This window comes from Pleurodeles waltl, chromosome 7 (assembly GCF_031143425.1).
Source record: "Pleurodeles waltl isolate 20211129_DDA chromosome 7, aPleWal1.hap1.20221129, whole genome shotgun sequence".
NCBI lineage: Eukaryota > Metazoa > Chordata > Amphibia > Caudata > Salamandridae > Pleurodeles > Pleurodeles waltl.
The window spans coordinates 305,432,906-305,458,360 of NC_090446.1; the positions used below are offsets into that span (position 1 = coordinate 305,432,906).

Here is a 25,455-nt window from a genome sequence, read left to right on the forward strand (position 1 = left end):
GAAAGAATGAAGGCTCACAGGAAAAATGGGCCCCTTAACCAATCACAGGGCTCCATTTTTGATTTTGCGCTTTCACTGGAGGCTTGCAAGAGTATTGCAAGCCCAACTGCAAAAATAGACAATTATTTTTTAACCCTTAATTTCTCAAAAACTACCTAACATATTTACAATGAATCACCAAAAGCACAATCTGCAGACCAAGATCTAGCTTCCTGCTAAATTTAGTGTAAATTTGTTCAGCAGTATTTGCTGTAGCCCTGCTTAAATAAGTCTATGGAAAATGCATGAAGATTTTGCATTATGCTGCCCTCCCTCTTTTTCTCTGCCCCTGCCTGAGGGATCACCCCAAAACTTTCCATGCGCAAACTAATAAAGAAGTAGCACCTTTTTGGAAAGTTTCATGGAGATTCATCAAACAGGGCCAAAGTTATTAGCAACACAAAACAACAGCACAACTAGGTAATATATATGTAATTTATATATTCACTGAGAAAACCAAAGGTTACAGGGATGTTATAAGTAGGTTCACCTTTTACACACACAAACTTTAGAAATTCAGCAGTTGGCCATGGGTGATTAGGCCCCTTTGGGCCAAAATCGGCCTGAGAAGGGGCCAAGTCCACCCGCCTCCCCCAATATATACAATATTGTTCCTCAGGGGCCTGACCCGCACGGGTGCTTTAAAAAAAAATAAAAAATAAAGCACTGTTTTTTTGGGGGTGGGGGGTTTGCCGCAAATTCATGGATCCATGCAAATTTCCAGCAAAATTAAAAATAATAATAATAATAATAATTTAAGCCAAGGGATCCCTCTGGGACCCCACCACCAGGCCTAGGTGGCCAGGGTATCCCTACCCTGCCCCCTAATAACTGAAACTGAACAGAATTACACCAAATGACTAAAATCACTCTTTCTGGACCAAGAGCTAGCTTTCTGCCAAGTTTGGTGTTATTCCGTTCAGCAGTGCGGGCTGTAGTCGTGTCTAAAATCCCCGTGGAAATAGCTTGGGAAAAATGCATTTTGGCTGCTCCCTACGTGCCCGACCCTGCTTGACTATCATCCCGAAATGTTCCAGATAGCAGCTGAAGTGACTGGTGAACTAGTATTTTGTGAAAATTCATCAAACCGCTCCAAAGTTATAAGCAAAACAAGAAATGCTCTTCCTATGAAAACTAGATCCTAACTAGAACTACCTAGTGGACGCACACACACACACACACACTTTTTTTTTCTCCCTCTATTCTCTCTCTTCTCTTTCTTTTAGTTTTCATAAGCATATTGGTTTGCGCACGAGTTCCCTAATATCTCGAACATACTTTGTCCTATTGCTGTACATCTTAGTAATTCAAATTGACCTTGATGGGTCAATGTCAAACATAGGGAGAGGTTTTACAATACTGAAAAATTATGCACCCTCCCATCAACACCGTAACACATATATTCTTGTCATGTGTGGTTGACACCAACTCCACATCAGTTTGTGATCTGTGTTTCTTTGTGTGTCGTCTACAATCAGTCAAGCATGTCAATCCTGCCTCATTAGAGCCGTTGGAGCGCATTCTGCAGGCCCAGGATCCCATCTCAGAGCTGTCTTCTCCCATCAGCCAGAGGCTTCTCAGCAAAACAAGCTGGCAGATTGGTACTGGCATTCACACGATTCTTTAGATGTGTTCACCTTGATGGCTGTGAAGGAGGGCGGTAGAGCGGGATGAGGTGACCAGTAGGATGTCGGTATATACTGCATCTGGTGAGCCTGAGAAGTCTGTAGGAAACATAAATTTGTTGGAAATGTTGACAGCGTATTTTGCAATCTCTAATCTCGAACAATATAAGAGTTACGGCTCCTGGTTACCTCAGCAACAATATCTAGTTCATAGCATAGAGTAGTAGTGCAATGGATGAAAGCTTGTATTAATAGTGCCCTTCTTCAGACTACAAGTTCAAATCTTGCCAGGTCTTTTTGAAAAAAAGAATGTACCTGTCCTGTAGAGGTTTAGTTGCCTTTATTAGTTTGAGGTTTGAGTCACTCTCCTAGTGAGAAAGTGTTTGTTTACCTTTGCAAAGTCTCAGTCAGGGTCGGATTGGGATTACAATTTAGCCCGAGCACAAAATAAAACAAAAGTGGACCACATTTATGGATAATTAATTTTCATAGAATGTTGCTCAGTTAGTATCATGATATATTTCCTTTCTCTTAAATTCCTTTCCTCTGCCCCTCTTTTTGTCATTCTTCTCCACAATCCACATCTCACTTTTCCTTTTGTCTCCACTCCCTGTCCCTCGCTCATTCCATTTTGTTACTCCTGGACCATGTCTAGTATCCTTTCCCTATGGCATTTTGTCCCAGAATTAATGTTTTTCACAGCAGTATTGACAAAAACAATTGTTTTGAGTTATCAAAAATGTTTTCATTTTGCTCAATTTCATTGTTAGCCTTATTTTTTTTTAGGTCAAGCGTGCAAGCGCTCTGGCCTGTTGTAATTTATCTGTGGGCTTTTAACTACGCCTACTGCATGCCCATCACTATCACACATTCATGGGCTTGCCTTTCAAAAATCCTTTATTATCATTGGCAAATGCTTTACGTTTCTCCCTTCCTGGGGCAGTTTTATTACCGCCTTGGCCATCGACCCTGTTACATGGATAATTACATGTTTGCTGATACGTTTGACTGTGAGCGAACTTCTTTTTCCCTTTTGTGTCTCTCCCTCGCGCTCTTGTTCATGGCGGCCGTTGGCACTTGGAATCGGGTTGATTATGTCAACTGTTTTACTTTTCATTTTCAATTTATGAGGCAAGAAAAGTCCAGTTAGGAATCTGCAGTGCTAATAGTTTAACTCGAGCAAACATGAGACCCTATTGCATTTCAAATGCTTGTTTTTATTTTCTCTCAATGGAATAAAGAAGCCCTCCTCGCAGTTTTAAAGATGACAAGGTGACAGCAGACACCCGTGGCTCCTCTGTCTGGTACTGGAGACAAAAGTAGCGCCTCTTAGGTGGCCATCATTTCAAATCTGGTTCCTTGCACGCACAACCCCCTTTCATTCTACCGCATGTAACATTGGTGCTAACTGAAATGCTCAAAAACAGCATTGCCACTCCCTGAGGCCTCTTGTCATTCTCAGTGACTCAGGGTGGGGGAGACCCACCACATGCTGTGCCTACTCAATTTGCCCCATCGCCCTACTGCACATGTCAATGAGCCAACCAGCGTTCTACTTGGTTTTACTAAGGTCCGACCTCTGCTATTTCCCTGCAGCAGCCTTTCGGTTGTGTGCCAGCGACCAAGGCAGCCCAGAAAAGTGTTGGAGTTTATTTGCAGCTGAGAAAAGGCTCACCTGCTGGCCTTGCCACAAGGCCCTCTGGCAATGGCGGATTGCCCGCTCTGCCAGTCCGACCCTGAAGTAAAAGTTTTGTTAAATAAATAGTAGAGGCTCCAATAATTGAATTGTCGATTACATGCGTACATCCTCAAGTGAATGTGGCTCAGTTGCCGTGTGGTTGGGATCACTGCAATTGTGCAAATTATAAGGTGTAGTACAGCACATTCTGTAATAGTATGTCAACTTTTTTCTTATTCTAACACACATCCGTACTGTATGGACAGACATTTTAACACATTAGTACCAGTTTAATACTCGTCTATAGTAAATAGCAACAGAAGGTGAGCAGTAAACATTTGCAAAAGGTCTCCAACTTTTTAAGTGAATTTAATTCTGAGCTACAAACAATTTTTTGTTGAAATCTATGGATTAAACCTAAAACGGGAGATTTTGTGGTAAATACACGATTACATGGAAATGTATGCATCCACAGGTGTGCGTAATTCTAGTGCCCCTATGTGCAGCACATTTTTTTAGGTTTCATCATTATATAGCAAGTTTTTGCCTCACCTTTATGCTGTGCACAGGCCATGCAATGGGTCTGTGCTTTTAACGCCATCTACCGAGTAACCAGAACCCAGATTATCCCTGCCAATATATTCATTATAGGTGACGGAAAGCAGCCGAGCCCTCACTTCCATCGTTACTAGGGTACGGAATACTTGTCAGTCACTGGCACCAAAATATTTGAAACCCCTTTCATAGGAAAGAGTTTAAAAGCCACAGCATGGCTAGCTTCCCACAAGATTTGAATTGGGGGGGCCTGTGGTAGTGACAGCAGTAGAGGATGTCGGTGATGGGGAACTCTAGAGAGACAAAGCAGTTGTACTCCAAGCACGATGGCGCAGCCTGTACAATAGTGAGGTTGCACATCTGTAATGGTAGTGGAAGATCGCATTGGATGATTCCTGGTGACCATCATTGCACCGTTGGACCGCCCACTTTCAGAAATTGGTCGGGTACGTTTTGACACATCGTTTTTGTGCATTGGATTCCTTAATGATGATCGCATCTCCTAGTTTGGTACTACTAGCTTTCTCAAATATATCAAATGAGCACTGCGAGTGCTACTTGGAGCTATTACTAAATGAGGACGAGCATATAAGTGGCTGAAAAAGGAGCTTATTTTTGTTTTCTTTTCTTTGCTTTAAGTAGAACTACTTAAAACCCTATATTAGCAAATTTGCTCCTGTTCCTAGGGAGGACCTTGTCATGCTTTTGTCCCAAAATAATGATTTTTTTTTTATTTACTTTTCCGAGATTGTGCCTTTCTGTTATACTCTCTGCCAACACAACACAGCGTCTACTTGATTGTTTTCTCTTTACATTGACCGTGTGGGCATCACCAGGGCGATGGGGGTGTCTACTGAGTCTGTCATTCTAGCATGAGGTCGTTTTGCCACTGTCTTACTGCAGCATAGGCTGGCCGGGAAACACCGTGGTAATAACAATAAGCTGAAGCTCTTTGTACTAGGAGGTTATCACTTCGATACATTTGGTGAAAAAATGGCAGCCAGATCTAAGGTGAATGATTCTTGGAACAGTTTGTTCTCCAGTACCTTCTGCGCAAACACTTACAAATGTGTGTGTGTGAACGAGCTCACTCTGTGTGCCCTTTCTCAGGAAAATGTTGGCATTAGGTGTTCCCTTTCTCCCAAATCTTCAGAGTCTGCAAATCCCAAGCTCTTTTTGCAAACACTGCAATGCGCACTGCTCCGCCAGAAGAAATGGAAGCAATTTCCATAAAACAGTACGGGGTTGTTCAGCATTTCAGTGTATGCCACAAGAGTCAAAACTGCACTCCTCTTGGGAAGGGCCAGCGCCTCCGCATTCAGCACCTCTCCTAACCCCACAGCGGTCCCCGAATATTGGGAGGTGTTTGCAGCAATGAGGGTCTGTAGTGCTACCTTATTTAGTACAAAAGCGCCGAGACTGTTTCTATTTTCAAAAGAGCTAATTACTAGTTATCTATTAAAAAATAATTGCACACAAAGTAGGCACTCAGTAGATTGCAGAGCCCCAAGGTGAAAAGGGTCACTTTTGTCCTCCCAAGTTAGTTTTAGTAGTAATAGAGAATTTCTTTAAAGTTGTAAATAGAAAGTACTACTTCCCGCACCCCAGAATCTGAATGCAAAGCATTCAAGTGACTCATCTCATGTCAACCTATCAGTAATTATGCTGACTACTGTACGGTCTAGCAGTATCAGTTCATCAGGGTTCTTCTGTGTAATACCAACTGGATCGAAATATATGATTATGTGCAAGCATTGGATGAGACAAAAGCAACATAGGGTTCAAATTCAGATGCTTCTGCAGTGATCCATGCTTGAATACTTTCTTAGGCAATTGATCATTTTCCAGAAGAATGGCGAGTGAACACAGAAGCCAGTGTGTACCCACTGTATAATGGGAGCAAAGTCAGTACACGACCTGTTGCCGCTCACCTGATTTTGGGTATATTTGTAATTTTTCAGAAGATCGCATGATTAACATGGCTTCAATTCACTTGATTTTACCTGCTTCTGTGAAAGAGCCGTCATGAGAGTAAACAATTGACACAGAAATGTAATTTAATTAGGCCGATCTGCCCCCGGTAGGGCAGAAACCTGTAGACACAAGGAATATATATTTTTTTTATTTACTTTGTTTTTATGTATGGCTAGCGATTCCTTAGGCAAGGGTCGCTCCCCATGGGGGCACATTACTGATGGCCATATTTGTGCTCCTTGAGGGCAGATCAGCCTATTTTTGAAAGGCCCATCTTCCCCCAAGAGGGGCAGAAACCCACCAGGGAAGATTTTTTTTTCCTTCAAAATAAGAGTGTGGGGGTACGGCCATACTTCCACCCCAAATAAATGGGCCCTAAGTTGTTCTGCCCACCAGTGGGCAGATTGGGCAATTACTCCCGTCCACACCCTAGGGGGGCAGAAAGTCTATTAGATGCCAGGGAATTAAAATAAAAAATATAAAAAATTGTGGGGTGGTGGCTACCAACCAGTATGGGCCTGGTTATGCCCCCACCCCAACTGAAGGGAGTAACAGTCTTTCAGCTCTCCCGCACACTAAAACATCTTATCTCACAGCAAGCAAGAGGACATTTGATTATTTTGGGTTTGGTTTTACATTTGGGCCATCAGAGCTTGGTAACTTTCAAAATTGTCCCACTTGGAATGGTGAGGGCTGCACTTTTTTTTTACTTTGGAGCGCTGCCATGTAGAAAAATCCACAATACCTAGACACATCTGAAAACTAAACATCTGGTTGATACCAGGGTGGTGTGCGTCACATGCACCCCGGACCATTTTCTTACCCACAATGCCCTGCAAACCTCCAACTTTGCTCGAAATCACACTTTTTCCCACATGTTTGTGATGGAACCTTCCAGAATCTGCAGGAATCCACAAAATTCCTACCACCCAACATTGTCCCATCTATACCGATAAAAATTCTGCTGCACTTGTCAGCCTAAAAATGTTTTTTTTCAAACTGCCCTTTTGGACCCGCTTTGGTTCCCCTTCAATTTCAACATGTTTTTGGCTCTTCTCTGTCAGAGGCACTAGGCCCACCTACACAAGTGAGGTATCTTTTTTACCAGGAGACTGAGGGGAACGTTGGGTGGTAGGAAATGTGTCCCGGTGCGTTAACCCCACACAGAAATGTGGGGAAAATGTTTTTTTGTTTTTTTTTAAGCTAAATTTGAGGTTTGCTGAGGAGTCTGGGTAAGAAAACATTAGGGGATCTACGCAAGTCACACCTTCCTTGACTCCCTTGGGTGTCTAGTTGTCAGAAATGTCGAGGTCTGGTAGGTTTCCATAGATGGCTGCTGAGCCCAGGACCAAAAACTAAAACATCTTGGATTCCCCTAGGTGTCTAGTTTTAAAAAATGCGCAGGTTTGCTAGGTTTCCCTAGCTGCCACTGAGCTTGAGGCCAAAATCTAGCTAGGCACTTTGCAAAAAACACATCAAATTTCAATGTAAAAATGTGATGTGCCCATGTTGCATTTCCTGTCGTGGGCATTAGGCCCACCCACTCACGTGTGATACCATTTTTATCGGAAGACTTGGGGGGAACACAGAATAGCAAAACAAGTGTTATTGCCCCTTGTCTTTCTCTATATTTTTTCCTTCCAAATTTAAGATAGTGTGTAAAAAAGACGTCTATTTGAGAAATGCCTTGTAATTCACATGCTAGTATGGGCACCCCAGAATTCAGAGATGTGCAAATAACCACTGCTTCTAAACATCTTATCCTGTGCCCATTTTGGAAATACAAAGGTTTCCATGATACCTATTTTTCACTCTTTATATTTCAGCAAATGAATTGCTGTATACCCGGTATAGAATGAAAAACCCATTGCAAGGTGCAGTTCATTTATTGGCTCTGGGTACCTAGGGTTCTTGGTGAACCTACAAGCCTTGTATATCCCCGCAACCAGAAGAGTCCAGCAGACGTAACGGTATATTGCTTTCAAAAATCTGACATCGCAAGAAAAAGTTACATAGTAAAGCGTTGAGAAAAATGGCTGTTCTTTTTACCTCAATTTCAATATTTTTTCATTTCAGCTGTTATTTTCTGTAGAACACCCTTGTAGGATCTACACAAATTACCCCTTGCTGACTTCAGAATTTTGTCTACTTTTCAGAAAGGTTTAGCTTTCCGGGATCCAGCATTGGTTTCACACCCATTTGTGTCACTAACTGGAAGGAGACTGAAAGCACAAATAATAGTAAAAATGGGGTATGTCCCAGTAAAATGCCAAAATTGTGGTGAAAAATTGGGTTTTCTGATTAAAGTCTGCCTGTTCCTGAAAGCTGGGAAAATGTTGATTTTAGCACAGCAAACCCTTTGTTGATGCCATTTTCAGGGAACAAAACACAATTCTTCTGCAGCCCTTTTTTCCCTTTTTTGCTGTATTTTGGCTAATTTCCTGGTCTCCTTCTGGGGAACCAACAAACTCTGGGTACCTCTGGAATCCCTAAGATGTTGGAAAAAAAGGACGCATATTTGGCGTGGGTAGCTTATGTGGCAAAAAGTTATTAGGGCCCAAGCGCGAACTGCCCCAAATAGTCAAAAAAAGGCCTGGCACCTGAGGGGAAAAGGCCTGGTAGCTAAGGGGTTAAAGAAGACAAACATTATCCAGTGTTTTTCAGTTTATCACAGTAAAATACAGTATAAAATGCAGTATAAAACACAAAATGTAAGAAACACATTGTATTTGAATTTAAGTCTGCCAAACTAAACAGAAAGTTTTTTTTTTTTTTTTACAATACATCTGTGAAATTATAAACACTGTAAGAAAGTGAACCAAAACCCCTCAGGACAAAACTTTGAGAAGAGGGATCTATTGCACAACACATTTTGAGAAAAATGAATTCTTATCGCTTATTTTTCGACATTTACATCTTTAATATTCTCTACATTGCTCGGGCGTCCCATTAACTTTTGCAAAAGCACATTTTGCAATGTGTGTAAATCAGTACAAAGTTGGATGGCTGGTATCACTGAGGCCTCCTTCCGTCAAACACCACTCACCCCCCATAAGCTTGAATTAAAACCTTAGATGCACTTCACTTTGGGATTAGGGGTCATAAACCCCTGGCCGTATTTTATTGACAAAATATTGTTAATCAAAATTATATGCAGTAACCACAATCATGTTCACAAAGTATTTACAGAGTTCAAGGGATGCCTAGTCTTAACAGAGTACGCTAATGCATCCACATTCCTGTCACTGACTAAAAACCGTTCGTTCCTGCGTACCCAATGTTGGTGGCTGTGAATGAGATCATGACTGTTTTCCCATACCCCAAACCCTACCCCTCCTTATGCTACAAATCCCAGAGGTAGTATCTCCATCAGGGTGTTCTCATACCTTCCAAACTGGATTGCTGTGGAGGGGGCCCGGCTGCCTGCTAGGATACCTACCATAGGTGCCCCCGTCACCCGGAGACTCCACCCCCCGGCACAAGGGCCAGTGCTCTCTTCAGACCTTCTGCGCACGCGCGGTTGGTTGGTCCTATGGGCCAGATGCCAGCGACTGCTTGCAACCCCCCACACCCATGTGTGTCATCCACACTTCCCAGCCAGCACCCCTTGTAGGGTCCAATCAGCTTGTCACACGATTTTGTAATAAAAAAGGTACCCATTTATATTCCCAGTCATGAACTCACCCCTGCCACAGGCCCACATCGTTGCCCGACGATGTGCCCCCCCCCCCCCCCCCCCCACTCCCCAGAAAGAGGTCACGTATGCTGAGAGAGCCAGGCAAGTGTATTCTCTAAAAACATTTCATAGCCTACTCGCGAAAGATGAACACGTCCTCCTGTCTCCTTTAATACAGCCATGCGAGATAACAGCCAACCTTGGAGTCCGAAACAGCTTGGCCAATTTGCTATTGATTCTTCTCACTGAGTCATTGAGGGCTTTCACGGAGATCCTGCCCCTCCAGAGAGAACGAGAAATCATGTTCGACCAAGCAAGGACAGCCTGAGGGAATTTTTTGGCCAACCAACCAATTTCGGATATTACCAGTTCAAACAGCCGCCGGCATCCTAGAGCAACCACATCATTACCCACAAGGTGAAGCACAATGATGTCTGGTGATGAGTAGCCCAAGGGGGGGGCATTGCATCCAGAAATGTCCTTAATTGAGTGAGCTGCAGCCCACCTCGGTCAAAGAAAGAGATGCAGAGACCAGCCTCCGATTCTCGTGACACAAAGGCACTCCTTGCAAATAGTTCACCTGCACGTCGGACATGGGAATGCCCGATTACCCACACCTTGATGATACCAGCAACTCCTGCGTGCACCGGAGTCCTCAGAACCATCATACTTGCTGCAGGTGTCTACAAAGAGTACAAAGAACACGAGGTGTCAAGGACATGAACTCATGGCATATGCAGTCGCACATATCACTTGTAGAAATCTGATGACCACCTTCCAATTCTCTGAACCGGGAATTCCATTGCCACATCCGCTGTGGCTGCCCCATTCTAAAGGAGTGCCAAAATCTGAGGCATTCAAATGCGCTGCCAGAAGGGAGCGCTTGAGTATCAGTGAAAATTGGTACCTAGTAAGTGGCGTGCCATCCGCATGCACCAAAACTGCACCCGTCTCCCCTGGAGTGCGCTGCGCTAGGAAGACCTCTAAGTTTCGAATAGGACAACATGCATTACCCGGCACTATGCAATAGAAAATGGTCCCCCTTTCCATCCTGATCTTCCTTAGAGTGGGGCACAGTAATCACCAGGCACCCAGTCCCCTCCGGCCAATGAATATTGGCCAACTGCAGACCCCCCTCCCAACACCTCTCCCCCCATCCCCCCCTCCCCCGAGGTGTCCTTTTTATTTCGCACGACCAGCTCACCCAATCTAAAAGCACCATAAAAGGAAAGGGTAAAGGCTGACTTAAATAAGGTGACCTCCCAGGGAGAAGTACAAATACGATCAAACGCGACTAGCAAGGCCCCCAACTTTGCCACATCAATGGGCCAACGAGCATCTGGCTTAGAGCCCTGAATGCGCTGCCATCCCCTAAGGGCCCTTCTTACCAAAAATCATTTTGTACCATCGGGCAGACCCCATAGTTGCGCAAAGAAAGAAATAGCAGCGGAGTAACACCTGGCGCACCAATTGACTTCCCCTCAGCCCCAAAACTTCTAAAAATGGCAAGATTGAAGCCGGATCAAAACAAGTTGACGATACCACCCCACCCCTGAAATCAACATATGCTGCAAATGCTCCCTGGTAAGCCTTCAGTGTTCTGGGTGCTAAACTGGCTGCCACGAGGTCCAGTACTCCTTGGCACCAATCTGCCACAGATGCTCTGGAAAGGGCGTTGGGAATTCCTCCGCTCCGGGGAGGTGAGACCTGAAAACCTGCATCTTAAAACGGGAGAGTGCGTCAGCAGCATTATTCAACACTCCAGGTACGTGATTAGCTCTGAAGGTCACATTCAACCTTAAACACAATAATAGTATCTCTTTCAGCAGCCTTAGGATCATCTTGCACTTAGCTGCTTGCTGGTTAATGCACTCAACAACTGACATATTATCTGACCAGAAAATCACCGACTGATTCCGAAATCCCTCTGGCCAAATAGACAAAGCCACTAAAAGTGGGAACAGCTCCAAAAAACCAATATTAGCCACTAGGCCCTCCTGGACCCAGTATAAGGGCCATCGCTGAGCGCACCATGCTGTACCAAATATAGCCCCAAAGCCTACACCCCCAGTTGCATCAGTAAAAAGACCCAATTCCTCATTGGACCTTGGTGGACTGGGCCACACAATCGTCCCATTGAAGCCACGCAGAAAGGTTTCCCAAATCCTCAAATCTTCTTTGACTTCATTGGAAAGCCTGGTGTGATGATGCTTGACCTTTAACCCTGACATGGCTTGGGCAATTGACCGAGAAAAGGGGCGCCCCATGGGAATGATTCTCAGCGCAACTGATGAAGTGTCACCTTCTGCGCCCTTAGGCAAGACCGCAACGCGTGTGAAAAAGATGTCAACTTCTCCCAAGGCAATCTGGACACACCTACCACTGAATCCAACTCTATCCCTAGGAATTCATTCGTGGAACTGGGGCCCACCGTCTTTTCTTCTGCAAGTGGAACCCCAAATTCCCTCATGAGTTTTTTAAATGTGTCCAACGCACCAGCACATTGATTAGATCCAATGGGCCTCAGAAAAAGGAAATCATCCAAGTAGTGTAAAACCCACCTATGCCGCGCCCTGTCCCTAAATACCCACTCCAAAAGGTACTACATTTCTCAAAATAGGAACATGACACAGAGCAGCCCATAGGCATACACCTATCAAAGTAATACTTTCCTTCCCCACTAGAAACCCAACAAACTGAAGTCCTCGGGATGCACTGGCAACAACCGAAATGCAGATTCACTATCTGATTTTGCCATCAAAGCCCCAGGCCCCAGCTCCTGCAGCATTTGAATTGCCTGTTCCAAAGAAGCATACTTAACCGAACACAATGCCCCATCAATGGGCTCATTCACCGACTGCCCCTTTGGAGCGGACAGATTGTGAATCAGTCTGAACTCCCCTGGTTCTTTCTTGGGGACTACCCCGAAAGGAGAACAAAGACCTGCATGGGAATTTCATCAAAGGACCCCACCATCCGCCCCAAATCCAGTTCCTTCTTGATTTTCTTACTTGCCACCGTGGGGTTGGAACGCAAAGACAGCTGAGTCTTACAATGGGGCGAGCAAACATAGTCCTGAGCCGGTATTCTTAAACTGTCCTTAAAGCCCAAATACAACACCTGCTCAGCTGCTTGGTTGGGGTAAACGTTAAGCCAAGGGACCATAGCCAAAAGATTAATGGGGGACGAAGCCTCAACAAAAGATACCATGTGACCCACGCACCCCAAATCGTCAATCTTGTTTCTTGGCACCTTTATCTTGTGATTTTTTTTAAAACACTTGAATTCTGGGTGGGAGGTCTGGCCACAAAAAGGAACAGCAGTGCTTAAAACGGCATGTCCCAGGGGACTGCGAGCAAGTGCGCTGGTTGAAATCCCAGCAGGCCCCCCTCTTGGCCCCAGTACCCACTGAGGCTCCTGAGCCGTCACCTTAGGCCCACGAAAGAGCTGCTGACCTGGCCCCTGAGTGCGATTGGTATAACGCAACCAAGTGATTATGTGTATTTGTTCCCATGCCAGTGAAGGCTTATATGCCTTAATTCTCCTGAATTCCTTATCGTATTCCTTCCATGCAGTGCCACCATATTCATTGTGCATCCCTGCAATCCTGTTCTGATAGCAAGCTAACTGCGCACCTAAGTCACTGAAACGTTCAGCTAGAATGGCCTGATAAATGGAGAACGCTCTAACCCAGTTGGACAAGACTCCTCCACTCTCCCTTGTTTTTTATGCCCACACTCCCTCAAATGCACGCACTCTTTGCAATGTCGCACCTCCTCCTTCTCAACTTTGTCAACCAGTAAATCAAAGATATCGATGTATGCCCCCTTCCAAATCTTCTCCCTCACCTCAGCCGGTACATGTAGCCCTAACTGTACATGCTCTGAGCAAATATCCCCCAAGTCCTTAAGGCGTGAAGGGTACCAGTACCTGCAGTTGCGGTTCCCCGTTCCACCAAAGTTGTTGCTGTAGAGGTCACCACCGCTGGGGGATTAACTGCCTAGGTTGTGGACACGCCTGACGCAGAAGTAACTGGTTGTGCCGCGGATGCTGCATCAGTTGTCAACTGGTTCTCTACCCCCCCCCCCCCCCCATAGGGGTTGGAGGAGAAGGAGCTGGCCCCCCTGCACTCCCCTGCTAGTGTTTGACCCTGGCCCTTTTTCTTGAAACCGCTGAGCACTCTTTGCAGTGCACAACCTGGAAACCAATTGACGCGCCTGTTCCCTAATGTCTCCCTCATTAGCCCCTGACAAAGGGCCCCCACTAAATTGGTGGACAGCAAACCCATCTCATACAGCCATGGCAATACGGACGTAAAGTGACCTACAAGAGCCCGCTGACTGGCCTCCCCAGTGTCTTTACCCGTAACTGTGTTTTGTGGAGGGGCCACAACGCCCGCAGTTTGCGCTGCCACCTGACTCTGGCCCCCCACTCCCAGCGTGCCCAGTGATGCACTAACCTCAGGCTGCGTTGAAGCTAGATTGACACCATTCCCAACCTGCGCAGTGGTAGCCTCCGTCCACCTCCCCCAGCGCCCTTACCCCTCGTCTGCCCCCGCACTCTTCGGAGCTGGGGGGATTGCCTCACTAGATGGTATTCCCACCTGCCGGGGCACATCCTCGTTAGAGGACGCACCCACCCCTGAAGAAGAAGTCTGCACTTTCAAGGATGCTATGGCCTGGTCCATAGCATCCATCCTAAGCATCAGGGCCTCTAGGAGCTCTTCTGTTCGTGACCGTTTTAAGCCATGACCCACGCCCGGACACTAGAACAGGCAAATCTGTAGATGGGTCCCTACAAGGAAACGCCTCCAAACAGGAAAATCGCTCTCCGACCCCAATGGGACTCCCCTTACCAAGAAAGCACTTAATGTGAGGGCCACCTTACCATAAATCCCAACAGATATGACAAAGGGCACCTCCCCTACACTCCACCTCCCATTTAGGGGCCACCCACCCTATCGACCAAGAAAAGCAGGACCACTAACACGCCCCACGCATAATTGGCCAGTTGGCCGCACACCCAGTAGCCTAGGAGCCCCACAGGAGCCACCACCAGGAGTAACTCTGGTCAGGTGAGCTAAGCTCAGACCCGTTGTTGCGGCCACTGAGGCCCCTTGGTCTGATCGGCAAGCGAGAAAGACACGCTCGCCAACTGCATCCCTGTGCATGACCCCGGAAGCACAAAGAGCGCATCCGGGCCGCCAAACAGTGCTTTTGGGCCATGGGCCCCTTTACAGCCAATCGGCTGTGTTTTCATGCCGGGTAGGGGGCCTGGTAGCCTGCCGCTCCCCACCCCCCCACAGCCACGTTCCAGCCCGGTGCTGCTGCCATAATTTGGGCCTCCCTGATTGGGGTGGCCCTGTGCATTCTTTTTTCAAACGCACTTGTGAAGTAGATTGAGAAGCGTCGGTTAATCTTCTCATTACAGTGACAGTCCCTCTGGACTTTCCTCTCTACTCTCCACCAACCATCCATACATTACGCCATGGCGGGGCTCACCCCAAAGTTGAAAGTCGATTGCCTTACATCTGTCCTGTGTCTCCTTATTTCTCAAACCTCTGGTGTGTCCTTGCAGCGTGTTAACCTTTCAAGATGAATGCACACAGTCTCCATTGCATTTTCTTCAGTCAATTTGAGTCTTCCCTTTACTTTCTCTGCAGTTCACCACAAACTACACATGTGAGATTGCTATATTTGCCTCTAATCCATTTCCAATTATAAATGACATTCTACGCCATTTGAGAAAAAGAAATAATTTATAGTTCCCTCGAAAGTACATTGAATTGGCACCTTAGCAACATTATTACCCTATACTTAATATCTAGAGAAAATTATAGTTTTCGGTTTCCTCTTGCAGAAAGGACTTCATTTTCAGGTCTGTCAAAATCAATATTAGCTCAAAATCTTACGCTCAGAGGGAATCGGGAACGACCAGGCTTTAAGGTGCAAGGGTGTTTTGCTCTTCTAGACTTCCCAAAGTGCCTGCTTGTAGGTGGGATGAACACCCTGACCGGGAATTAGAAAGGCCTACCTTTAGAGGCTGCAGGTTCTGCCTGTATTGTGAAAAAAAAAAAATGTTTTCCGTGGTGTGAAGCAAGGACCTTACACTATTTTAGATACATAACTAATGCACAACTCTCTAGAACCGGGCCTATGCATAAAGCAAATCACGCCATTAATGGGGGAAACGCTGTGGTTCAAATATCTGAATTGAGTGATTGTCAGCCCTTGATATAGTGGGTTCCGAGGACCTAATCTAGTTTGAGAAGGTCCGATCCATGCATATTAGACCAGAGAGCTCCCATTACAGTCAGCTTGGGAACGCACTAACATAAAATGCTGCCTGTAACAGATGAGGTTTTTGCGGCCCATGACAGAACAGAGATCCAATGGTAAAGGACCAGTTCCTGTTTGATGATATAGATATGCACGTCATCACTGGAGTTGTGTGTCAATAGTAGCCAGCACCTAAGATTCAGCATAACATAATGCTGACCACCAATGCTGAACAACGATTGTTGTTTATTCAGACCTGAAGTGGCAAGCGTTTATGAAGGGGTTATTAAAAGCAACAGGTCTGATTGTGGTAGTTCTCAAAACACTCCCATCTTTTGACCGTTGGGAGTTTTTTAATTACTCGGGTAACAAATATTTTTAGAAGAAAACGTTTGTGAATCATGTAACATCTCTGCAGTGAAGTTTATGTTTAATGATTGTACTATCATTAATATGTCTGGTTCCACTCACCAGTGGACTGATGGAGGTCATGTCTAGCAGTAGGCAAGTTGTAATACTGGAAACTATGCTCTTTATTTTTTAATTGAGATTTCTCAACAGAGGAAGGCAAATTAATAACACAACATACAGTTTTCTCTGAAGTAGTAATGGTTGTGAGCTAGAGTGGAGTCACATTACTGTGTAGTGTCTTGCACTCCTCTGTCCATGCTTCAACAGTGTAATGTACCATTCCAAGTTTCAATATTTGTGTCCCTGCTCGTTACCTAACTTTAAGCATGTTCTTCCTTCCTTGTGTATGCCCCATTGTGAAAGAAAATATAAACTGTCACGGTTATCACCATATCTTCAATTTCCCTGCCTTTAGGACATGGTAAAGCGTGGGGAGATCCTCACTGATGACATAGAAGACGAATTCTACTTGCGAAGGCTTGACGCTGGACTCTTTGTTCTGCAGCTCATTTGCAACATCATGGCCGAGATCAGCAATGCCGGTATCCCCCAAGTAAGAGACAAGACATTACACATGCAGAGTATTTCTAGTGGTTGGGATTACATTTTATACAGCTAGAGTACACAACATCAAAAAACTGGTGTGATTGACCTTGATTTCGGAACTCTCTAGATAAAATCAAAGACAAAAAATGTTTGTTGTTTTTTTCATAACGTTGACCACATATCCCAATTTCTCAACAAAGAGAATATCTAATTTAGGATTTTAGTCTCATACTTCCACTATGTTCTTTGTCATGTGTTCCTGATATTTTCCTAGAGAACAAGAATTGATAACCTCGCTGTGCAATCAGCTTTATTATGGATGTCTAGGGCAGTGCACACAGTGTCTAGCAATATGACCGTATGGATTAACACTGCTAGGTTACTACTTATCCTTGGTGAAGTTCAAATAATTCATTGTTGAATATGTGAAATTGAAGAAAGGGCCCTTGGACCCTAGAATTCTTCTAAGCAGACAAGTATATCTCTTGGTGTGTTCACGCATTTCCATGCTATAGGTAAGCCCCTTAGCTCACTGGTGGGTTTGTAGTGTTTACAAAGGTTTGGAAATGCCAGCTCCTATAAATTTACATGCATGGACGTCATCTAGGGGTCGCAGTTGCGACCCCTGGCACTGCCTTTGTGACCCTTGACCTCAGTGGTGGCGAAATCAGTGCCAGGAACACAGTGGCAGCTTGTCTTTATGGACGTCGGTTGGGTTCCACCCTGTTTTATTACTCTAACAGCAAATAAAGTTGCATTATTCACTGTTAGCGTAATAAGAAAATGGAGTTCAGTTAGCTGGAATATAACCTTCTCTGGCAGCTGAGGTAAGTAAATTTAAAAAATGGACTTTTAAATGTATGTTGTGTGCATGCTTGCAGGTGAGTGTGTTTATTTGAGGAAGAGTATGTATGTAAGTGTAAATGTGTGTATGGGCAAGAAATGCGTGTGAGTGTGAAATTGAAGGTTAAAGGGTGTGTGATGTCACTTCCGGTACCCCTAGCTTTTTGGTGAATTGATGTTAATGTGTATATTCACATAGTACCTTGCAGGATAAGATGCACAATATATCAGAAGCTGATAGGAAAAAATATATACAGTAGGGATGAGTAATTCTTCTTTATTCTTGTTGAGTTGCTCCAATCATCATTTCATGTGTTTTGCAGGGCTGTTTCAAGGCATAGTCCGAGTGATTCTTGGGTCAAAGCTGTCGGTCGTTGGGTTTTCATTGGTTCATCTCTGGAAATCTTTTCGAAATAACAGTACACTGTCGTATTTCAGGTGTGCTTGTGGCCATAGTCCCTATACTCTTGACACAATTTCTTGACTAATTTTCAGTCGTTAACGTCAAAAATTCCAGAGACATCTGAAAATATTCTGCTTCTGTCAGTCACACTGCTTGTCTCATCTGTTTTAGAATCCCCGACAGCTATACGTTTATATAAGCAATATACAAACACTGCAAATACAATTCTATTCTGCTAGCGTGTTTCAGGTCGTAAAAATTGAATTCCCTAGATCTTGAATGTGACTCGCAGGGGATGCCATAGAACTGGTGACACTGGCTCTTCGTTTGTTATTCTTTGATTATAGACAGTAACTTCTGACTAACACCATTGGCCAAGGACTACATTTTTTCTTCTGTTTATGCAGAGGGTCTTCCTATTCAATGGAGCCCAATGAGTTTGTGAAGTTAGTAACATACATGCGGGGAGATGAAATGGCTCAATCCACTGGACCCCCGCCCCAATTATAAATGCTTAATGGACACAAAAGTCAATAAGTAATGATTATCTCAGCACAGTGCCAGAAATAGTTATCACCAATCTGGGACACTTGGTATAGCCGGCTTCCCACACTCTTCATCAAAAGTGCCACCTTATCCTTCAATTAGTTCAGAGTTGCTGTGAAAACATAAGTCATACATCTGTTGAAACGGGACAGAGCCTGTGTTTGTCTGTGTACTGCTGGGCCACCTGTACAACTAGTAGACTCAGCCTAGAAGGCAACTCAAACAACTTTATAAGCTGTCAGTAATAGAGTGTACTGCCTCATTATCGTTTCTCAGTGGTTTCACAGGATCCTAGGAGCAATGCTCTCCATACTACATCTCCTCTACAAGATGGAGTGCTATAATTCAGACCAGTGTTAAGGTTTGCTTGGCAGAGTTCTCGCAGTGTAAATGATAATAGGTCTCAAAGATTTGTGGTGATTGTTTCTTTTTTATTTTGTTGAATCCTACATATAGGATGCACGAACAAGAAATTATGAAACTGCTGTTCAGTATATCTTACTTCCAGTATTCTGGACTCTACATATTTACTTCTCCTTCCCACATAAATATGACATTTTCCTTATTGTTCATCATTTAAATATGGTATCCAACACTTAACATCTCCAATCAAGCAATCCTCATTTTTTTCACCATTCAAATTGTATAGGCATTAGGCATATTCACCATTTGCAAAACGTAGACTGTCTTTATCAAATCAGATATATCCACATTCATTAATAAATACCATAATGTTCAGCCCAAGGTGCCCACAATCATTGTCGAATATTTTGTAGCAGCTGTAGTAGATTCTTTTCAGGAACTATACACCACACCATAGTCTAACAGTATCCCTCATCGGTTGATGTCTTTCAATTTTCAATTTCAGTTTTCAGGCTATTTTTTTACATATGGTAATCCTTATTTCTGACACTTCATTAAGATTAGCCAAGCCCAGTGGATGCTGTGTGTGTTAGCGTGGCTGACCCTCTTATAAATGCTGATTCAGGAGTGTCTCCTACCATTCTACCATTCTGTTAGAGCCCTGCCCCACAAGGGCGAATCCAAGATTCGTTGGGGATGGAGCCTCACGTCTTGTTAAAAGAAAGTGACACAAGACAGCCCTCAGGTTCAGTATGGGATGTGCATCATTAGTCAGTCTTTTAGTAGTTGATCGCCTTATTACTCTGATAGTGTAGGAGGCTGGACTGGCTTGTAGTGAGTACCAAGGGGTACTTGCACCTTGCACCAGGCCCAGTTATCCCTTATTAGTGTATAGGGTGTCTAGCAGCTTAGGCTGATAGATAATGGTAGCTTAGCAGAGCAGCTCAGGCTGAACTAGGAGACGTGTGAAGCTACTACAGTACCACTTAGTGTCATATGCACAATATCATAAGAAAACACAATACACAGTTATACTAAAAATAAAGGTACTTTATTTTTATGACAATATGCCAAAGTATCTTAGAGTGTACCCTCAGTGAGAGGATAGGAAATATACACAAGATATATATACACAATAGCAAAAATATGCAGTATAGTCTTAGAAAACAGTGCAAACAATGTATAGTTACAATAGGATGCAATGGGGAAACATAGGGGCAACACAAACCATATACTCCAAAAGTGGAATGTGAACCACGAATGGACCCCAAACCTATGTGACCTTGTAGAGGGTCGCTGGGACTATTAGAAAATAGTGAGAGTTAGAAAAATAACCCTCCCCAAGACCCTGAAAAGTGAGTGCAAAGTGCACCAAAGTTCCCCTAAGGACAAAATAGTCGTGTTAGAGGGAAAATGCAAGGAAAACACAAATCAGCAATGCAACAACGATGGATTCCTGACTGAGGGTACCTGTGGAACAAGGGGACCAAGTCCAAAAGTCACAAGCAACTCGGAGATGGGCAGATGCCCAAGAAATGCCAGCGGTTGGTGCAAAGAAGCTCTTACTAGGCTGAAGAACTGTGAATACTGCAGGAACGACAAGGGCTAGAGACTTCCCCTTTGGAGGATGGATCCCCCACGCCTTGGAGAGTCGTGCAGAAGTGTTTTCCCGCCGGATGGACGCCAACAAGCCTTGCTACACGCAAATCGTGCGTTTGGCGTTTTTGGACGCTGCTGGGGCCCAGGAGGGACCAGGAGGTCGCAAATTGGACCTGCAGAGAGAGGGGACGTCGAGCAAGACAAAGAGCCCTCACTGAAGCAGGTAGCACCCGGAGAAGTGCCAGAAACAGGCACTACGAGGATGCGTGAAACTGTGCTCGCCGAAGTTGCACAAAGGAGTCCCACGTCGCCGGAGACCAACTTAGAAAGTCGTGCAATGCAGGTTAGAGTGCCGTGGACCCAGGCTTGGCTGTGCACGAAGGATTTCTGCCGGAAGTGCACAGGGGCCGGAGTAGCTTGCAAAGTCGCGGTTCCCAGCAATGCAGCCCAGCGAGGTGAGGCAAGGACTTACCTCCACCAAACTTGGGCTGAAGAGTCACTGGACTGTGGGGGTCAGTTGGACGGTGTCGCTGGATTCGAGGGACCTCGCTCGTCGTGCTGAGAGGAGACCCAAGGGACCGGTAATGCAGCTTTTTGGTGCCTGCGGTTGCAGGGGGAAGATTCCGTCGACCCACGGGAGATTTCTTCGGAGCTTCTGGTGCAGAGAGGAGGCAGACTATCCCCACAGCATGCACAAGCAGGAAAACAGTCGAGAAGGCGGCAGGATCAGCGTTACAGAGTTGCAGTAGTCGTCTTTGCTACTATGTTGCAGGTTTGCAGGCTTCCAGCGCGGTCAGCGGTCGATTCCTTATCAGAAGGTGAAGAGGGAGATGCAGAGGAACTCGGCTGAGCTCATGCATTCGTTATCTAAAGTTTCCCCAGAGACAGAGACCCTAAATAGCCAGAAAAGAGGGTTTGGCTACCTAGGAGAGAGGAAAGGCTACTAACACCTGAAGGAGCCTATCAGCAGGAGTCTCTGACGTCACCTGGTGGCACTGGCCACTCAGAGCAGTCCAGTGTGCCAGCAGCACCTCTGTTTCCAAGATGGCAGAGGTCTGGAGCACACTGGAGGAGCTCTGGACACCTCCCAGGGGAGGTGCAGGTCAGGGGAGTGGTCACTCCCCTTTCCTTTGTCCAGTTTCGCGCCAGAGCAGGGGCTAAGGGGTCCCTGAACCGGTGTAGACTGGCTTATGCAGAATTGGGCACATCTGTGCCCAACAAAGCATTTCCAGAGGCTGGGGGAGGCTACTCCTCCCCTGCCTTCACACCATTTTCCAAAGGGAGAGGGTGTCACACCCTCTCTCAGAGGAAGTTCTTTGTTCTGCCATCCTGGGCCAGGCCTGGCTGGACCCCAGGAGGGCAGATGCCTGTCTGAGGGGTTGGCAGCAGCAGCAGCTGCAGTGAAACCCCAGGAAGGGCAGTCTGGCAGTACCAGGGTCTGTGCTACAGAGCACTGGGATCATGGAATTGTACCAACAATGCCAGGATGGCATAGAGGGGGCAATTCCATGATCATAGACATGTTACATGGCCATATTCGGAGTTACCATGGTGAAGCTACATATAGGTGGTGACCTATATGTAGTGCACGCGTGTAATGGTGTCCCCGCACTCACAAAGTTCAGTGAATTGGCTCTGAACAATGTGGGGGCACCTTGGCTAGTGCCAGGGTGCCCTCACACTAAGTAACTTTGCACCTAACCTTTACCAGGTAAAGGTTAGACATATAGGTGACTTATAAGTTACTTAAGTGCAGTGTAAAATGGCTGTGAAATAACGTGGACGTTATTTCACTCAGGCTGCAGTGGCAGGCCTGTGTAAGAATTGTCAGAGCTCCCTATGGGTGGCAAAAGAAATGCTGCAGCCCATAGGGATCTCCTGGAACCCCAATACCCTGGGTACCTCAGTACCATATACTAGGGAATTATAAGGGTGTTCCAGTAAGCCAATGTAAATTGGTAAAAATGGTCACTAGCCTGTCAGTGACAATTTGAAAGTAATGAGAGAGCATAACCACTGAGGTTCTGGTTAGCAGAGCCTCAGTGAGACAGTTAGGCACCACACATGGAACATATACATGCACACCTATGAGCACTGGGGCCCTGTGTGACAGGGTCCCAGTGACACATACATATAGGCCACAAACCTATGAGCACTGGGGTCCTGACCAGCAGGATCCCAGTGACACATAACAAACATACTGAAAACATAGTGTTTTCACTATGAGCACTGAGGCCTGGCTATCAGGATCCCAGTGAGACAGTGAAAACAGTGACAAACACCCTGACATACACTCACAACCAGGCCAAAAGTGGGGGTAACAAGGCTAGAAAGAGGCTACCTTCTCACAGATAGCAACCATGAGTCTTGTGGGCCTGGTGCTCACTTGTCTTTCTCTTAGAACCAGTGGAGCCCAAGCTGTCGGAGAGATACGCCCACCTTTGTGTTAGTTTGTAGGCCCACCAGACGAAGCTGAAGCACTCTGTAGATGCCTCTGTAATTCTTTCAAGGCTGCTTTACACACTTTACACAACCCAATAATTCTGTGGGGTATGTCATTTTACGTGCCGCTCTGGTAAGAGTCCTGGCAGATAGAGCCCAGTGAGTTGCATGTCATGTCGGTGTCCCTCGCATCACCTTGAAGTTCCTCTTTCCGGAGATCCCGATGAAAGGATGGGTTTGCATTGAGCTGTTAGCTGTATAGTTATTCTCGAAAAGATTTCGGATGTTTGATGCCTGAAGTCTCATCCCCATAGAAGATCTGCAGAGACACATGAAACAAAATGGACATTCTCCTTGAGGGATGTATTTTTTCCTGCAAGAATGCACGATACATCTGGCACCAATGTTGTTGCAACAAAAGTAACTCTTTTTCTCACAGAGAATCTCCCTTTTTTCCCCAAGCTCCGCGTTGCAAAATATATAAAAACAAGTTCTTATTCTAGCACTGTGCAGGTGTGTGTGGGAGGTGAGGGAGGGGTGACTTTACAATGCTGGAAGAGCCGAATGCTCCTGCAGTCTCCTCACATCCATTACTTCTCTTGCCGTCTTGCTGAGTAAAACAGTTATGTAAATCTCTTAAATAATTTACCCTGTGTGCCAGGCTATTTTTAACCGCTCTGCATTCTGTGTGTTCTTTGTGGGAACATTAGAAAAGGTTTTATGCACAAATGTAATAGGGGTTTAATGAGCTCCAAGCCAAAGTGTGCCAGTGTCAGGAGTGCAGTGAAGCGGTCACAGGCTGGGTGCTAATGGAGGAGCTGTGCGGTTGTAAGAGGAGGTGTGTGTGGGTGCAGATCTCATTGTCTCGCTCTCCTTTCTCTCTCCCGACCCTCCTCTAGATTCGACAACGAGTGCATCAAATTCTGAATATGAGAGGCAGCTCCATCAAAATCGTTCGGCACATACTGAAGGGTTGGTATATCTCTATGCAGATGTTTTTCACTCCGCTTATTCTTCCGCCCCTCTCTTCAGTGCAAGTCCTCCTCTTCCTTCTTTCAAACCTTTTCTCCAACCTCCCCAGTGCACACTTTCCTGTCTCTATCGCCTCATACCGTTCCTCTACAATGTCCCTCTCGTCTATCTCACCTGCTCTTCTCTCTGCATTTCGCTGCCCTTTCCTCTGACGTTTTTGTAGCCTTCGGTCTTCCCAGAAGTACCAGTTATTGTCCATCAATGCCATTTGTTTTTCCTTCTTCACTGTCCTACATTTCGCCCTCCCTCACTCCTACCACTTTCTTTCGCTTTGTGCCTTTTTTCGCTTCTTGACGTTCCTTCGGTAAAGCCCACTCTTTCCATTATCCCAAGCCTTCATTGGACACCTCTCTCCCCCGCAGTTCTCTGTCCTCCTGTTCTAACATCTTCTTCCGTGACCAATCTTCTCTCTCCTTTTCACACTTCCCATTCCCTTAAAACCCTAATTTACTGCTTTCTCTCTTCTTTCTCATCTCTGTCTTCCCCCTTCTCTTCACTTACATCACCTTCTCTTTCTTTCTTGCTGCATCTACACCCCACTCCCCCTCCTATCTACATCTCTTTACTCTTGCCCTTTGTGTTAAATCTACCTCCTCATCTGCTCAGGGTTGTTCATGTGTTCCCTGTAACTATTTCAGTCTTTACACAATGCCACTCATTAAGAAATTGCTGCTTGTTCTCCAGTCTCCCTTGCTTGTGTTCTCCAATCCCTCCAACCTATTGTCCTTCAACCCCCCCTCTTTTGTCGTTTTTTGTCAATTTTCATCTGTTTTCCAGCCTTCCTCTCCTAGTTCTCCAGACACTCCCTCTAGTTTTCTCCACCCCCTTTGACCGTGTTTTACTCCAGCCTCCTTTCACCTACTCTGTCCCTCCCTTTTGTTGTCCCTTGTCCTTCTCTCCTATTCATTCCCATTCTTTTCCCCACCAATGTTCACCATTCCTCTGTTGTTCTCCCCTTGCTTTTGTCAATCTCATTACCCTTTCTCTCGTTGCTATTTATCTTTTCCAGCACGCTTGTCTCCTTCCATCCTGCTCTCTGCTCACTTTCTCTTGTGTCTTCTTCGTGTTTAATTTATTTTTGGCACATGGACTATACATACTTCTCCTTCTCGCCTAAATATGAGATTTTCCTTGTTGTTCATCATTAGTTCCCACTCTCAGTGACTTTGGAAAAAATACCATCAGTCAGTCCCGAGTGAAGTGGTGTTGACTTCACTGGTAAAGAGAGCGGGAAACGCAAAAGATTTCCTCTGGGTCAGGGGTGATGCTCTGATTAAAAGAAAGCGGGTTCTACAATGAAAGGGTTGACTTCCACACCACTGATGGTAACTTTGCTGTTTTTGTTTTGGAAAGGAGTAAGACTGCTACACACCACAAATACAATACAGTGCGGTGCTCCCAGGTAAATCTTGCAGGTATTGTTGGTTATAAGTGTGTGAGACTTC

General features: G+C 45.3%; 1 protein-coding gene across 1 annotated transcript in view; it reads left to right on the top strand.

Annotated features, from left to right (window-relative positions):
- CTNNBL1 (catenin beta like 1) overlaps positions 1-25,455 on the top strand; it is a 451,247-nt gene that overhangs the window by 418,106 nt on the left and 7,686 nt on the right. The window contains exons 14-15 of the mRNA XM_069243733.1: positions 16,652-16,789; positions 23,878-23,950. Coding sequence (XP_069099834.1) covers positions 16,652-16,789; positions 23,878-23,950 — 211 coding nt within the window. The remainder of the gene's footprint in view (positions 1-16,651; positions 16,790-23,877; positions 23,951-25,455) is intronic.